Here is a 15,755-nt window from a genome sequence, read left to right on the forward strand (position 1 = left end):
GTGTTGCTGAGGATTGAACCCAGTGCCTCATACATTCCAGGCAGGTGCTCTACCATTGATCTACAACATGCATCTTTCTCCATTTGAATTATTTCAGTTAACATAATGTTCTTTAGTTCTATCCATTTTGCTGCAAATGATAGGCTATCATTCATTTTTATGGCTGAACATTATTCCATTTATGTGTGTGTGTGTGTGTTCGTATGTATGTATGATATATGTGTGTGTGTGTGTCTGTATATGTATATATATTTATACACACACACACCACTTTTCTTTATCCATTGAGCCATCAATGGGTCCCTAGGCCGATTACATTTAGTAGTTATTGTGAATGGTATAGCAATAAATATGTAGGTAGGTAGGTAGATTTTTTTTTTTTTTTGGTACTGGAGATTGAACTCAGGGGCACTCAACCACTGAGCCATATCCCCAGCCCTCTTTATTTTTTATTTTGAGACAAGGTTTCACTAAGTTGCTAAGGCTAGCTTTGAATTTGCTATCCTCTTGCCTTAGCCTCCGGAGCTGCTGGGATTACAGATGTGTGCCAACACACCCAGCTAGATGTATCTTTTGTGTGCCAATTTCATTTCCTCTGGATATATACCTGGGAGTGGATAGCTGGATCATATGGTAATTCTATTTTTATTATTTTGAGGAATATTTATACTGTTCTTCAAAGTATATGTTCATCCCCAACAGTCTATAATAGTTATGTTTGTTTGTTTTTCCTGGTATTGGAGTTGTTCTACCACTGCATGAAATCCCCAACCTTTTCACTTTTGAAAGTCTTGCTTAGTTGCATGGGCTGACCTTGAACTTGTGATCCTCTTGCTTCAGCTGTGCAAATAGCTGAGATTTTAAATATGTACCACTTGTCTGGCCAGGACGTATTTTTTGACCTCAGTTCCCAGTTGGCATTTGTCTAGTTAGTAGTGGGTCATTTAGTTTGTCATGTGTGTCCAATGTAAGACTTAATCTTTTGTATGTCAAATGCAGTCTCTTTTTTCATCATTTTTATTGGAAATTTTTTCTTCATAATATGAACAATTGAAGCCATGTGACCTGATCGAAGGAACTGATCTGCCCCCTCCTGTCACTTACTAGTTCTGTGGCCTCAAGAAAAATTCTTCCTAAAACTATATTTTCTCCCTTTTAAGTCAGGATCAATGCTGCCTGCACAGCAACATTGTGTGGAATGCAAGATCATAAAACTTGTCAAAGATATGGGTTGGTATCTTTGTTATTGGAAGGAATTGCTGTGATAGTTGTCATCCTGAGGAGATGGATTTCCTGGAAATTTTTAGATATATGTTGAGAGCCACAGCTAGTCTGAATGGCCCCTGGCATTTTGCCAGAAGTAATGGTTGAGAGGCAAGCCATTAAGATGATGCTGGATTGATTCAATTGTATATTAGACCTTTACACCAGTAATAGGGCGGCTATTGCTGCCTCAGGCGCCTGCTACTTTGGAGTTCCCGTGGAGTTCTCTCGGGGTTCTGGGAGAATTGGCACGTGGAGCCCTGTGGAGGGAGTGTATTCCCGGGAAGTGTGTGTAGAGTTCGGGAATAAAGAGTTGCTGTTTGAACCTACAAGGCTTTGTGGCAGCTTGGTTATTTGTGCCCAGACAGACTGCAACAGATATACTTTATTTACTGAGTATATTCTTATAGGAAACTTACTAATGTAAATATTTACTTTAAAATAGTTTGTAAGCCAGATCAGCCCATTGGCCTGATCCATGAGGTCTTCCTGAGAATGGAATAGGAGAGTTTACTCTTGGATGGAGGACTGGCCCTGGGGAGTTCTAAGGGGTCTGGCAAGTCTCAGGGAAGATCCAGGAAAACTTCAGTTTGCTCAGTAGGTTGTGGCCCACAATTCTGTGCCAAGGGGAAAGAAAGGAACCCGACTGAATACCATCTGCTGGCAACAGTGACCTCAGCTACTCGGTTGCAGTGGCCAAAGTTCCTGAGCCAGAGCTGAGGCCCGTCTTCTCCATTCTACCCTGTGGGGCATCCCTTCAGGATACAGCCACCCACCCTCTATGTGTGTCCTTTTCTAGGTGGTGATCTTGGACCTCCGTGAACCAAAACTGAGTTGGAGCTACCAGGTGCTGCCTGTGCCATGGACTCTGAGGTCAGACTCCTGAATTCTTTTGGAGGAATTCTTGGAAAGGGGACGTTAGAGGGTTGAGTGTAGGCTTGTTCTTCATGCATTTGCCTGTGGGTGCTGATCTAGCCTGACCCCAGTTCCCAGTTCCCATCTGAAAGCTCTGCTAAGAGGAACCACAAATCTACAACAGAATTACCATTTCAACATCCCTGAGCCTATGGACAGTACCCTCGGTGCCTGAAAAGTCTTGTGTTAGTTGGCTTTCTGTCACTGTGACAAAATATCTGAAAAATTCAACTTAAAAGTAAGATTTATTTTGACTCATGGTTTCAAAGTTTGATTCCGTAGTAACGTGGCGCTGTTGTTTCTGGGCTTGTGATGAGGTAGAACATCATGGCAGAGAGAGTGTGATACAGCAAATCTGCTTACCTCTTTGCAGCTGGGAAAGAGAGAGAGAAGGGAGCAGAGACAGGATATACCCTTCAAAGATACATCTTCGAGTGGCTGCTTCCCCAAACTAGGCCCTACCTCCTAAAGTTTCTACTACCACTCAAAAAAGCACATTAAGTTATGAATCCATTAATGGATTAATCCACTGATGAGCTCAGAGCCACCATGATCCAACCACCTCCCATAGGCCCCACCTCTGAATACTGCTGCTTTGGGAACTAAGCCTTCAACACAAGGACAACACAGAACTTTTGGGGGGCATTCTAAATCAAAACCATAGCAGGTCTCAGTATGTACTTGTTGAATATCCTTTCAGAAGAATGGGAATTGTGGGATTTTTCAGGTTGATAACTGGAGAGCCCACTACCTAGTGGGCTCTGGAGAGATGTTAGTTGCATAGACAGAAGAAATTTTAGAGCTCCCACTTGTCCCCATAAGGACCAGTTACAGTGTGGATAGTATTCTATGTTGGTGCCAGGTGAACTTGCCCATTGTGTCTTCCAGTCCACCACATTTACTTCCTCTCCCATATTTTTTTTTCCTTCCCCAGAGTGCAAGGAGTAGAATTTATCCAGGTATAAAGAATAGAAACAGAACTCTGGCAGGGACAAGAAAGGACCCCAATAAGTGTTGCCTTCTCTCCCATATTCTTGAGATGTCTTCAGGTTAAAACACAACTGCCACATCCTCCTTGCATAGCACCCTAGACAATCTTTCCTCTCATAAGGTAGCACTTTTCCTGACACCCTTTCAGGATAGGAAGGGTGAATGTCATTACTCCTACTGTTGTTTTTTTCTTTACCTTCAGGGTGAAAAAGCTGAGACACTGAAGGTTACCCAGTGTTTTACAGAGTTGGGATTCTCACTGAAACATTGAGCAAAAATTTTCTCTTACATTTTGGGGTTTGGTCTTTCTGTCACTATCAGAACTTTCATCCTATTGTAGATACTTTGACTTTCTCAGATATTTTCCCCCACTCTGGAATTTTAAAAAATATGGTAAGATCCCATAATATAAAATTTGCCATTTTCACTTTTTTTTCGTTTTTTTTTTTTTTTTTGGCAATGGGGATCGAACTTAGGGCACTCGACCACTGAGCCACATCTCCAACCCTATTTTGTATTTTTATTTAGAGACAAGTCTCACTGAGTCGCTTAGTGCCTTGCTTTTGCTGAGGCTGGCTTTGAACTTGTGATCCCCTTGCTTCAGCCTCCTGAGCCACCAGGATTACAGGCGTGTGCCATCATGCCTGGCCTGTCTTCACTATTTTTAAGTGTGTGGTTCAGGGTCATTACATGCATTGTTGTTGTACAACCATTGCTACCATCCAGCTCCAGAACATTTTCATCTCGCTCAACTGAAACTGTCCCCATCAAACACTAACTTAACTCCTCCCCGACAGCAGCCCCCAATAGCTACCATTCTACTTTCTGTCTATGTTCAAGGACCTCATATAAGTGAAATCATACAGTTTTTATCTTTTTGTGACTGGCTTATTTCACTCAGCATTCTTCTTTGAATTTATTTGCAGTACTAGAAATCAAACTCAGGCCCTCACTCATTCTAGGCAAGTATTCTACCACTGAGCTACATCTCTCTTTTAATCTTTTATTTTGAGACAGAGTCTAAGTTGCTGAGGCTGGCAATTTCCTGCCTCAGGCTTCTGAGTAACTGGGACTATAGGCATGCACCACCATATCTGGCTTGAGATATATATGTTTGTAAAAACAAATGAGACTGGTTTCACTTTTTGTTACTCTTATCTAGTGTTCTTTTTGCTAGGTTTGAACACCAGATTTATTCTAATTTATCAAATGCATTGGAGGTTTTCGTCTTTCTCTGCATCAGAACTGATTCTATAGCATAAGAATTATTTTTACTTCATTGCATCAGTTATGTAAAATATATAGCAGAATTTCTTAAGTGTTCCTCATTTCTCTCAATATATTTTTTCCTATGATCTAAAAAGATAAATATTAAATTCCTTCTTCAGCTTTTATTACTGGAAGATTTAAAAGAAGTATAGTTCCATACTTGGCATGTCACAAGCTCTGTTTGTTCATGGAATGAAATAAATTCTGTTTCCCAAACCACTTCCTTTTTCATGGCACTTGCCTGTCCTCTTGGCTTTTCAGCTCACTGCAACTAAACATTTCCAGATCCCTCATTCTCTAACATGAAATACTTCCCTTTCCTTTGCCGGCCATCTCTCTTTATTTTATGTAATAAAGATTATAGAATGTATTGGATAACCTGATCTAGCATGACTGGCAGCTGCTGTATCTCCACATTCAGGCTTCAGATTCTTGTTTACCAACTCTGGATCAAAAGGTGGTCCTTGGGCAAAGACCACCTTTATTAATTTCCTTGGGCTGCTGAAACAAACTGGGTGGCTTTTAAGGACAAGAGTTTAAGCTGGGCGTGGTGGCACACACCTATAATTCCAGTAACTTTGGGAGTTGAGGCAAGAGGATCATCAGTTCCAGGCCAGCTTTCACCACAAAAGCAAGGCCCTGTGTCAAAAAATAAAAAGGGCTAGGGCTGGTTGCGGTGGCTCACGCCTATAATCCCAGAGGCTCGGAAGGCTGAGACAGGAGGATCTCGAGTTCAAAGCCAGCCTCAGCAATTTAGCAAGGCCCTAAGCAACTCAGTGGGACCCTTTCTCTAAATAAAATACAAAATAGGAATGGGAATGTGGCTCAGTGATTGAGTGCCCCTGAGTTCAATTCCCAGTACCAAAAAAAATAATAATAAAACAAAAAGGGATATGATGTAGCTCAGTGTCTAAGTTCAGTCCCCAGTACCACCAAAAACAAACACAAAAACCCAGGAGTTTATTCCCTCACAATTCTAGTGACCAGCAGCCTAAAATCAGGTCATCATTGTGGTTGCTCCCTCTTTCTGAGGGAGATTCTGTCCCAGCTTCTGGAATTACCAGTGATCCTTGATGTTTCTTAGCTTGGACATGCATCACTTCAATTCTGGCCTCTATCTTCAGGTGGCATTTCCCTGCATGTCGTAGTATATATATTTTACTCCTACAAAGACACCAGTCATTGGACTTAGGGCTCACTCTGATGAAGTTTCTTAACTTGAGTATGTCCAGATAAGATCCTATTTATGGGTACTTGGGGTTAGGACTTGAACATTTTTTTAGTGGAGACACACTTAACCCATGATACTGCCCCCGGGTTCCTTTCTTCTCTTCTAATCAGGACATCTCCTTGTGACAGAAATGGCCATGTTTTTTGAGTTTCTAAGCTGTTTTGTACCCTCTTGGCCTCATAGTACAGGAATTGTAAGAATTAGATTCAGTAGAACTTTTACATAAAGTTTGCTTTTATTTGAAAGTAATCCTGAAGAAGTAACAGCCAAAGAGCAATAATACACAAGTACCATATTTTTTTAAAATATTTTTTTAGTTGTTGATGTACCTTATTTTTTATTTATTTATATGTGGTGCTGAGGCTCAAACCCAGTGCCTCACATATGCTAGGAAAGTGCTCTGCTACTGAGCCGCAACCCCAGCCCCTCAAGTACCATATTTTATTTAACCTTTTTTTTTTTTTGGTGGTGTTGAGGATTGAACCCAGGGCTCATTGCATGCTAAGTACTTGCTATATCAGCAGTTTTATTTATTTTGTCCTATTAAAAAATTTTCTCAGGGCTGGGGATATAACTTAATTGGTAGAGAGCTTACCTCACATGCACAAGGCCCTGGGTTCAATCCCCAGCACCACCAAAAAAAAAAAAAAAAGCTGTCCTGGGAGTTTTTTTTTAAGTTTTCTAATAAATACTTTTTGTGGGGCTGGGGTTGTGGCTCAATGGTAGAGCGGCCGCCTAGCACATGCGAGTTGCTAGGGTCGATCCTCAGCACCACATAAATAAATAAATAAACAAATAAAAAGTTGTTTTGTTTTTCTGATGCAAATTATTAAGGACTTAGAGAATTACAATATCTTTTCACCAGCACTTTTATCTTCCTTTGTTCTTACAGCCCCTGTGAATATTTGGCATACATCTGGACAGGTCTTGGAATCCCGAGCCTTCCAGACTACTTATTCCCTCTTTATTTTAGAGCTATGGTTGCTCTGGGCACATGGTGCCACTGATGCTATAGGTACTCACCTTTGTTTTCAAAAAACATCCTCACATGCAGTCAGCATGCTAGAAAGGCCCCTCCTGGCTCCCATAGTGCAGGCATTTGCAGGAGCTGCATGCGGCTTAAGTGTTACCAGTAGAGATGGACAGTGAGTGGGGACTGTGTGCTCCAGCCCCTCCTGGTCAGAGCACTCTGGGGTTTTCATTAATTAAGCCTCTAGAAGTAGACCAAGCTGGGCCAAAGGCAATGTTGACCTGTGGGTACCACCCCCAGTATGTATTGAGAGTCTTCTGTTGGCCCAGTATCATCCTAGGCCTACAAAAGAGATTATGGAAAAGAAACAGCTGCTAACTTCTAGAAGAATAGCCAGGAAAGCTGGATTTTATTTGGTGAAGTATCCCTGGTACTTTTAAAAAAATAATGTAAATACATGGATGGCATCTAAATGATATTTGCCTGAATTCCCTGAATCAGACTGTAGCATAGGAAACTCACCCCAGCCACAGATTTCAGGTAAAGCAAATGGTGGATGAATCACTTGTAGAATTGAAGCTCTCTCTTTGGCATCTACAGGAGGCATTGCTGCAGGGATCTTGAATCTACATGAGATTCACCTCTTAGGCCAGTAAGGTTCTTTCAAGACCATCTGTACCCCATAGAACTGTCTGCTCAGGTACAGGAAGGGCTTCTGGCCCTGGCCTGGGTTCCCAAGAGCCTTCCTAATTCCTCTTTTATCTTAGGTCAGCAATGGTTCAGGCCTCAGGGATGAATGCATCACAAACTTGCTGGTGCTTGACTTCCTCCAAAGCTTCTCTGACTGTAAGTTTCACCAAGAGCTGAGAACTCTGGGCCAGGAACTACCTGTGCGAACTTACCTGGAGGGGGAACGTGAAGATGAGCTGCAGACTGACGGCAACCGTGCCAGTCTCTTCATGGGAAGAATAGAGGCAGGTAGGCACCTGACCCCATCTCCTTTGTGCCAATCCTGGGCTTTGTTGTTACTAGTAACATCTGGGGATATCCATTGCTGGGTTTCTGTTCTCGCGACTAAAAGGCTAAGGGGTCACTCTAGTTAAACTGGGCTAACTGGGATGCACGAAATAACCACACAAGAGACACAAATACCTTTTTCTTTGGGGTTGCTGTGACCGGCTCCTCTGACCTTAAGGGTCCACAGAAAGAGAGAGAGAGCGAGAGCACATGCTGACCCCTTTTATTGAGGAGAAGCTATTCAAATGAGGCAAGGGGTCAGGTTTCAGGGGGCTGAGTCGATCTTCATGATGTCCACTGTCAGCAGGTTGACTGACACTTGGGTAGGCCACACCCAAGGGCACAGTAAGAGGAGGGGACACACACAAGGCACTTCCATGGAAGATTCTATCCGAAACAGGGCAAGGGGTTATATTACAAAGGAACAGGTGAGCATAGCTTCACCCATGAGGCTGTAGCAAGACACACCCATTTCTGTGACTGAGCGCCTCAGCACCTAGCTGGAGAGTGTAACTCAGTCACCCGTAAGGTTGGCCTCCCACAATCCATGGGCTAGAAGGGACATTTGGGCTCAGTCTTGACCCATGGAGTTTTAGGCTACTATATATGTTCATATTATATGGTTTGATCTGTGTTTGATTGCCTCTAGTGGTGCTGAACTTATTTTAGGTGCAGCATCTACCTTCTTATGTTCATCTACCAATATGAAAAGTGTTTTCCCAAGTAATTCTGGAAACCACTGAGCTGTATTAAATAACCTGAAGGACTCCCCAGTTTGGGTTTATGTAGTTTCAAGAACCAGAAAGCTTTAAAACAGTGGTGCTGGGGTCCCATCTTTAGGCAATCTGATTTGATAGATCTGGGGCATCACTGGTGTGAGTAAAAGCCCCACAGGTGATTCTTACACAGCTCCACACCATCTTGAGCAGGTCCCAATCCATGTATTTAAAGGAATTTTTGTATCCCATATAGAACTTCACATTTTCCCTTTTTTTAAATATAAGAAAACTGAGCTAGGGGATCTCAAGTGGTTGTCTGGCATACATGAGGCCCTGGGTTGGATCCCTGGCACAAAGGGAGGGAAGGGAATAATTGAAGTATTATGAACCTCATTTCCAGATGAGGAAACTCAGGCCCAGGGACATATAAATGACTAGACCCATTCAACTGATGGGTATGTCCAAGGCAGTACTTAAGCCAGAACCCTCTTGAACTTCTTGGGTTGCCTCCCATCATAATCAGTGCTGCCTCCTGTTACCTGTTTCCAGATTTTACCATTCTGAACTTTAATCCCTGTGCTCTCTTCCTTGCCTCTATTCTTACTAGTATATATATTTTTAGATGTTGATGGACCTCAGTTTTATTCATTTATTTATATGCGGTGCTGAAAATTAAACCCAGTGCCACTAGGCAAGCACTCTACCACTGAGCCACTAGTGCTGCTTCTGGAGAAAGAGCAAGCTGAGGAGCTCAGGACATTGGTTCTCAGTAGTGTGCACACAGACTTTACATGAGGAACTTTTTCAAAATGTGCAGGCCTTGAGTCTACTCCACCGACCCAGGTCAGCTGTTAGAGTGGAAGACTTCCAGGTGATTCTGACCTTGATTAGAATCACTGCCCTGGGACTGAGGGTGTAGCTCAGGGGTGGAGCATTTGCCCTATTGCTCAAGGCCCTGGGTTCCACCACTAGCACTGCAAAAGAAAAAAAATCCCTACCCTGAAATTCCACAGTGACCCAGACCTTCCAACCTGTCCTGCACAACCTGGTTGTCTACTCTGAAATTTCCTGTCACCGAGATTCCAGTGCCCTCTGGTGGCTCTGGGGGAGACCAACAATTGATTCTGCCTTTTGCCCAATCTCATCTTAAATCTGGTGAAAGGAAATGTGGCCCAGTGTTTCCCACTAGTCAAGGTATGCCAGAAACTTTCTTTGAGCCTAACCAGTATGTATTCTGACAGTCCTAAACTGAATAAAAGCATTTGATCTCTTGGAAAGTTGTAGGAAGGACTGAGGACAGGCATGGGCCCGAATGGCTTCACTGTCAGAAGGTGATACAGCAGTAACTACAACCAGAGTCTGTCTCCTGTGCTTTTCTCTTGCTGCTCTCTACATTGTCCCTTACCTTTAGACAGCAAATCCTGACTTGACCCAAATGGCATTTGAAAAGTAGATTAATGGGGCTGTATACTTACCTTACTAGTGCTCTGAGAGAACATTGGCCTATGAATTAAGTACCTGACAAGTTTTGGAGGCAAGGAACAAAATAGAGACTCTGAAAACCTCAAAACAAAATCAGATATAATTTCTGATGTTGCTGATCTGGTGGATAGAGGGAAGAGAGATGTGTACATGATTCACAAAAATAAGGTGGAAAGGCTTTGGCAAGTAAGTGAGGCACACATCATTTCTGAGGGAACTATAAGGAGAAGTGGGGACCCTTTGCTCTGAAGGGAATCAGGAAGGAATTCATGACTCAAGTGAGGTTGAGCTAGGTCTAGAAAGATGGCACAATGTAATTCTTTGGAAATAGGGAAGAAGAAATAGCCATTGATTAAGCAAAAGCCTGAAGATGGGAAAGCCCAAAGGCTATGAAACACAGAAAATGTTTGGATTTGGCTAGAACATTACAAGAGTAGAAAGAATTAAAGGGAATTGGAAGCTAGAAGATGACTTAACCACTTAAGTAGAAGTGAGCATGGGGAAGGTCCTGAGTAGAGAAGCAGTGTCGTATCTTGTTGTGGTGAGAGGCTAAGGGTGCGACTCAGTGGTGGACCGGAATACTTGCCTGGTGTGTCTATGGCCCTGGATTCCATCCTTAGAGGCCTAATAGGACAAAGAAAGAAAGAAGACTGAAGGAGGGGCAGATGAAATCCCTAGAGTGCAGAATTTAAGAAGGCTCTTACCCCTGAGGTTGGTAAGCATATTAGACTTCTTACTGCTTCCTTCAGTCCTGCCCAAGTGCTTGTTATGCCCTCCTGTTTCTGAGGAAAATAGACTGAAGGACAATGTTATCAAGATGAGAGCTCAGAGAAAACCCTGACAAGGGTGGCAGCAGCAGATAGGAGTTCTAAGATCAGACCTGACAACGCACTGAGAAAGGGTGCAGTTGGAATAGCAGAGACCTCAGGTAAGCCAGGTTTCTGTCCTGGATAAATAGGAGCCAGAGGGGAGTTGCAAATACAGGAGAAATGCAGGACTTAATGAGAGAGATAACAATAGTTGTCATTTATTGATATCAGAAGCTAGATACAGGATCTGTTCATTCATTTATGCACTTATTTGGTTTTTGGTTTATTTGCTTTGATTTATTTTGCTGTGCTGGGGATTGAAGCTAAGCATACATTCTACCACTGAGCCACACCCCCAGCCCCATGTAGTTGGTTTTTGTTATGTTTGCAGGAATTAAACCTAGGGGTGCTTTACCATAGAGCTGCATCCTCAGCCCCTTTTTACTTTTTATTTTGAAACAGGGCTTAGGACCTCGCTAAATTGCTGAGATTGCCCTCCAACTTGTGATCCTCCTGCCTCGGCCTCTTGAGTTGTTGGGATTATAGGCATGTGCCATAATGCCCAGCTTCCAGACAGTTGTGTATTGAGCACCTGCTGTGCGCCTGTGTCAGTTTAAGTGCTGAATATTTAACAGTAAACCAAACTGATTTTCAGAATTATAGGTTTGCTGGGCATGGTATCACATGCCTATAATTTCAGCAACTCACAAGGCTAAGACAGGAGGATAGTAAATTTGAGGCTAGCTTGGGCAAGTTAGTGAGACCCTGTCTCAAAATAAAATTTTAAAATGGCTGGGAATATAGCGTATTGCTTGCCTAGTATATATGAGGCCCTGGGTTCAATCCTCAGTACTAGACCCCTCCCCCTGCAAAAAAAAAATTACAGCTTTTAGGGAGTTTATATTCTGGTTGAGGGGTGTCAAACAAATCATAGAGTTATGATTAGGGTAATGTGTAAATGTGTCAAGGAAGGAAAAGAAAGAGGATAAGACTGGGACAGAATAAAGGAGGTGAGGAAGGAGCTGTGTTCTGTTGGGGAGTGGCGTTTAGGCAGAAGGGGCAGCATGTGTGGAGGCCAGGAATACTGTGGAGGGACTAACATCAGGTAGCAGAATCTTAGTTGACCAGGTGGGGCAGATCATATAGGGCCTGGAAATTGATAGAGAAAACCTGGAGTTTTACTTAATGAGGTAAGATTGGGGAGGGGAGTCAGCTCCACCTCTTCCCTGTAAGAAAGTAGGACATATGCTTCAAATTCTCATGGCCAGGAAGGGGGCGGGGGGGGGGGGACTCAAACCTGGTCTGACTGTAAATCTTCCTTCCTAAAAGCTTCTAAGATTGACACCTGTTAAGTGTTATACATCAACACTTAACAGGTGATAGCCCTGAAGATTGCTGCCAGGTTCTTCTTTGAGGCCCATGGTGAAGACTGCTAGAACATGACTGACCCTCTTTGGGGACAGTTCTTGAGTCTGTGTTCAGGGAGAGGCCTGCTTCTGGAGCTGGTCTGCTGTTCACTCAGGCCTTTCCCTGGTCTGACAGCCAGTCCAGAAGTCACACAGGGGCTCAAGCTGAGTGGAGCCAATGTTAGTGAGGACTGTGAGCGCGTGCTGTGGAGGCAGGAGCTGTCCTTCTTCCAAAGCAGACTCCTTTTCTGTGTTGGGTGGGGTGGAGGGGGATGAGAGTATCTAATGGAGCCATTGTCTGAATCGTCTTTGTCCTTATTGCCCTCTTCCTTTCAGATTCTGAAAGTCAAGAAGAAGTTATACAGAACATTGCCCGGCATCTTGCCCAAGTCGGGGATGAAATGGACCGTAGCATCCAGCCAGAACTGGTGAATGAACTGGTGGCATGTTTTATGAATACTGGACTGTCAGAGGAAGTAAGTGAGGGAATACACTATTGCTACTTCTGAGTAAGATGGGATTTTATTTTATTTTATTTTTTTAGAGAGAGAGATTTTTATTATTTATTTTTTTTTTAGTTCTTGGCAGACACAACATCTTTGTTTGATGTGGTGCTGAGGATCGAACCCGGGCCGCATGCATGCCAGGCGAGCTCGCTACTGTATGAGCCACATCCCCAGCCCCAAGATGGGCTTTTATGATTGTCACTGGAGCCAGGACCTGTTCTGTCTCTCATCAGAAGACCAGTGTCCCCTGAGATAGCTCCATGACTGTCTATCTGGAACTTTGACAAGAGAATTGGGAATGGAGTTAGAACATGATTGTCTTTCAGGAGAATTTAGTGGAGATTTAGAAAACCTGAACCTTTATGAGTGAGAGGGATAGAAGACTCAAGAAAGATGAATAAAGTATATGTATGTGTATATATATATTTTGTGGTGCTGGGGATAAAACCCAGGGCCTTGTTCATGAGAGACAAGCACTCTACCAATAGAGCTATATCCCCAGCCCCAGCAAAATATATCTGACTCTTACCAAAATAACTTTTTTTTTCTGATTTGGAGAGTAAAGATCCCAACACAGAATTTTCAGTTACTTTCCCAGGTATAACAAAAACAGTGATAGTTTAGCCTTCTCCTCTTCCCAACTTCATGGCTGTGTTTAGTTACATAGATATTGCTGCTCACATGGACCTCTGGGGGCATCCAAATATTGGTGCAGGCCACACCCTAAAGCCTTCAAATAAATACTTGTAGCTGTAGGAGGTGAGAGGAGAGAAAGTTTAATTCTTTTGACTTCTACCAACTGAGAAGGCTGATAACCTCACTACCTTGTTGGGCGCCCCCTTCCATGACAGCTGGTCTTCAGTCTGGCATTCTCTCTCCATCTGCTATTCTCCAGCAGCTGTCTAAGAATACAGAAGCATCTGGCTATGCACTGCCTGGGGACACCTCCCACAAGGGTAATTGTGCATGTAAGTCATTGAGCCTAAGGTCTCTCAAGTCCAATGGTCTAGTATTTGCCTCTCACCTTTGGTGAGTATGTTCTGCTTGTCCCCTTAAGCTAGGGTGCACAATAGTAAGATGGGCCTAAGTTGCTGGAGATAGTTATCAGTCTTTTGAGGTTATGAAAGGGAATGGCTTCAGCTCCTTGTGTTCCATTAAATAACATACAGTGTTCAGTAAATGTGTATTAGGTTAATGAGCATTCCCTGCAGGAAGTAGTCTCCTATTCCCTTTGCATTGCCTCAAAACTAAATTGTCTATCCTTCTCTCTGTCCTGTAGCCTTAGCTATTCCATCAATACTTCCTTCTGAGATGCCAGTTTGTACTTACCACCAGGAACTGTAAGAGGAAAGACTATTAGTAAACTGTCTTTATCTCTGTATAGGACAGAAGCAACTGCCTGGACACCACCCTGAAAGCAGCAATGCAGACTTATCCTAAAGACATGGAGAACGAGAAGACCATGCTTATTATGACCATGCTATTGGCCAAAAAGGTGGCCAATCATACACCATCCTTACTCCATGATGTGTTTCATGCAACAGTCAACTTTATTAACCAGAACCTATTCGCCTACGTGCGGGACTTAGTCAGAAATGTAAGAATCACTGATGCCAGCTCCTTTCTATTTCCTGGAGTCCCCTGGTCTCTGCCTGCTTCCCATACCTTTTTCCTCAAAGAACCCTATAACCCAGCAGAGCCCTCTGCTATGGGGCCTCTCTCAGCCCTCCTCACTCTGATCTCCCTGAATGATGAAAGCGCAAGGAAAGCAGTGACAAGACATGTTGCTGTCAGGAGGGACTTGAAGCCTTCCTCACACCATGGATAGAATCATAGCAGCATGGTGGGCATAAAAGAAAGTGTCCAGAGGGACCTTGACTGAGCTTCCTCAGTCTGCCCTCAGCTTCACCTTGTCACAAACATAAGTGCAGATTCTCAGAATATATGGTTACAGAGGAGAATGGGGAGAGATACCAAAAGGAATAGTCAAAAAGGGTCGGGGGGCAGAGATGATGTGCATTTTCCTATACACAGAGAGCATATCTGTCACATAACCAAGACATTAAAAGTCAGTCTTCATGACACTGCCTAAGAAGGGTAAGCAAGACATCCTTGAAGACTGATGCTTCAGTTTCATAAACCCCAGTGGAAGATAGGTGGATGTTTCTTATTTCAAATTTTAAAACATCAGTGTCTGAATTTTTTCAATATGTCAGAGCATTATTCAGGCTTACTTTTTAAATAAAATAGCACCTAACCCTGTGAATAGTTATTGATAGGCCTTAAATGCCTCTGCTGCATGCTATTCAGTTATAAAGGCATCTACAAAATAGGGGGTAAAACATGCTGAACTCTTGAAAGAAGCCAGAGAAAGCCTCTGAACAGGTCTCCCCCCAACCAACAACCATTTTGAGGAATAAGAGGCAAAATGTTAACATTTGTACTGTTGGGTACCAAATAGATACAGCTTAAAGGGAATAGTGATTCCTCTGACCTCCTAACATGTCTTAACAACTGAAGTGATTATGGAGAGGCTTGAATTTACCTCTGAGCCTTTGGAAAGCCTGTGGTTTTGTACTTGCCCTTGTGTAACAAAAGGGAGGGTGCAGGGATATAGGATTAACAGGATCTGGAGGCTCTGTACCCCAGCTTCCCTCCTGTTAAGACACTAGTAAATGTCTTAAGTACTAAATCCTGGTTGTGAATTAAACTGGTTATTCTGACTGGTGTTCTTTTCTTGCTTAGGAGATGGACTGAATAGATGACTGCAGAAGCACACCAGGCTAAACTTGATGTTGTGACAGCAGTGTAGCTGCCTCCAGAGAGGAGCCATGGCCACGTAAATAGACATCTTAGAAAAGAGAGGCCTGAAGAAGAGCTCTTTCTCCCTGATTTCAGGATATTTTCAGCTGGTGACCCATTTAGAAATTTCTACATTGATGTATTTTGGACGAAAAAGTCAACTTGCACACATTTACCATCTCCTACATGTGTACCTTGTGCCTTTATCTCAACAGCTTACAGGCTCCCATTTGTAAATTACATTGAAAAGTAAGTTGTAAGGCAGAAGGGAAAACATACTCAGTGATTTTTGATTTTTTTAAATTGCTGTTTATTAAGGAGGAGAACTGCACATACCCCATACATATTAAAATTTCTGCTAAAAGCAGGGGACATT

General features: G+C 43.0%; 1 protein-coding gene across 1 annotated transcript in view; it reads left to right on the forward strand.

Moving 5' to 3' along the window:
- Positions 1-15,366, forward strand: part of LOC143389021 (BH3-interacting domain death agonist-like) — a 38,053-nt gene extending 22,687 nt beyond the window's left edge. Inside the window, exons 2-6 of the mRNA XM_076842376.1 lie at positions 2,063-2,136; positions 7,406-7,616; positions 12,408-12,547; positions 13,962-14,174; positions 15,323-15,366. Coding sequence (XP_076698491.1) covers positions 2,125-2,136; positions 7,406-7,616; positions 12,408-12,547; positions 13,962-14,174; positions 15,323-15,334 — 588 coding nt within the window. The 5' untranslated portion in view covers positions 2,063-2,124 and the 3' untranslated portion in view covers positions 15,335-15,366. The remainder of the gene's footprint in view (positions 1-2,062; positions 2,137-7,405; positions 7,617-12,407; positions 12,548-13,961; positions 14,175-15,322) is intronic.
- The last annotated feature ends 389 nt before the right edge of the window (positions 15,367-15,755 follow it).

The sequence above is a fragment of the Callospermophilus lateralis genome, unplaced genomic scaffold, assembly GCF_048772815.1.
Source record: "Callospermophilus lateralis isolate mCalLat2 unplaced genomic scaffold, mCalLat2.hap1 Scaffold_43, whole genome shotgun sequence".
NCBI lineage: Eukaryota > Metazoa > Chordata > Mammalia > Rodentia > Sciuridae > Callospermophilus > Callospermophilus lateralis.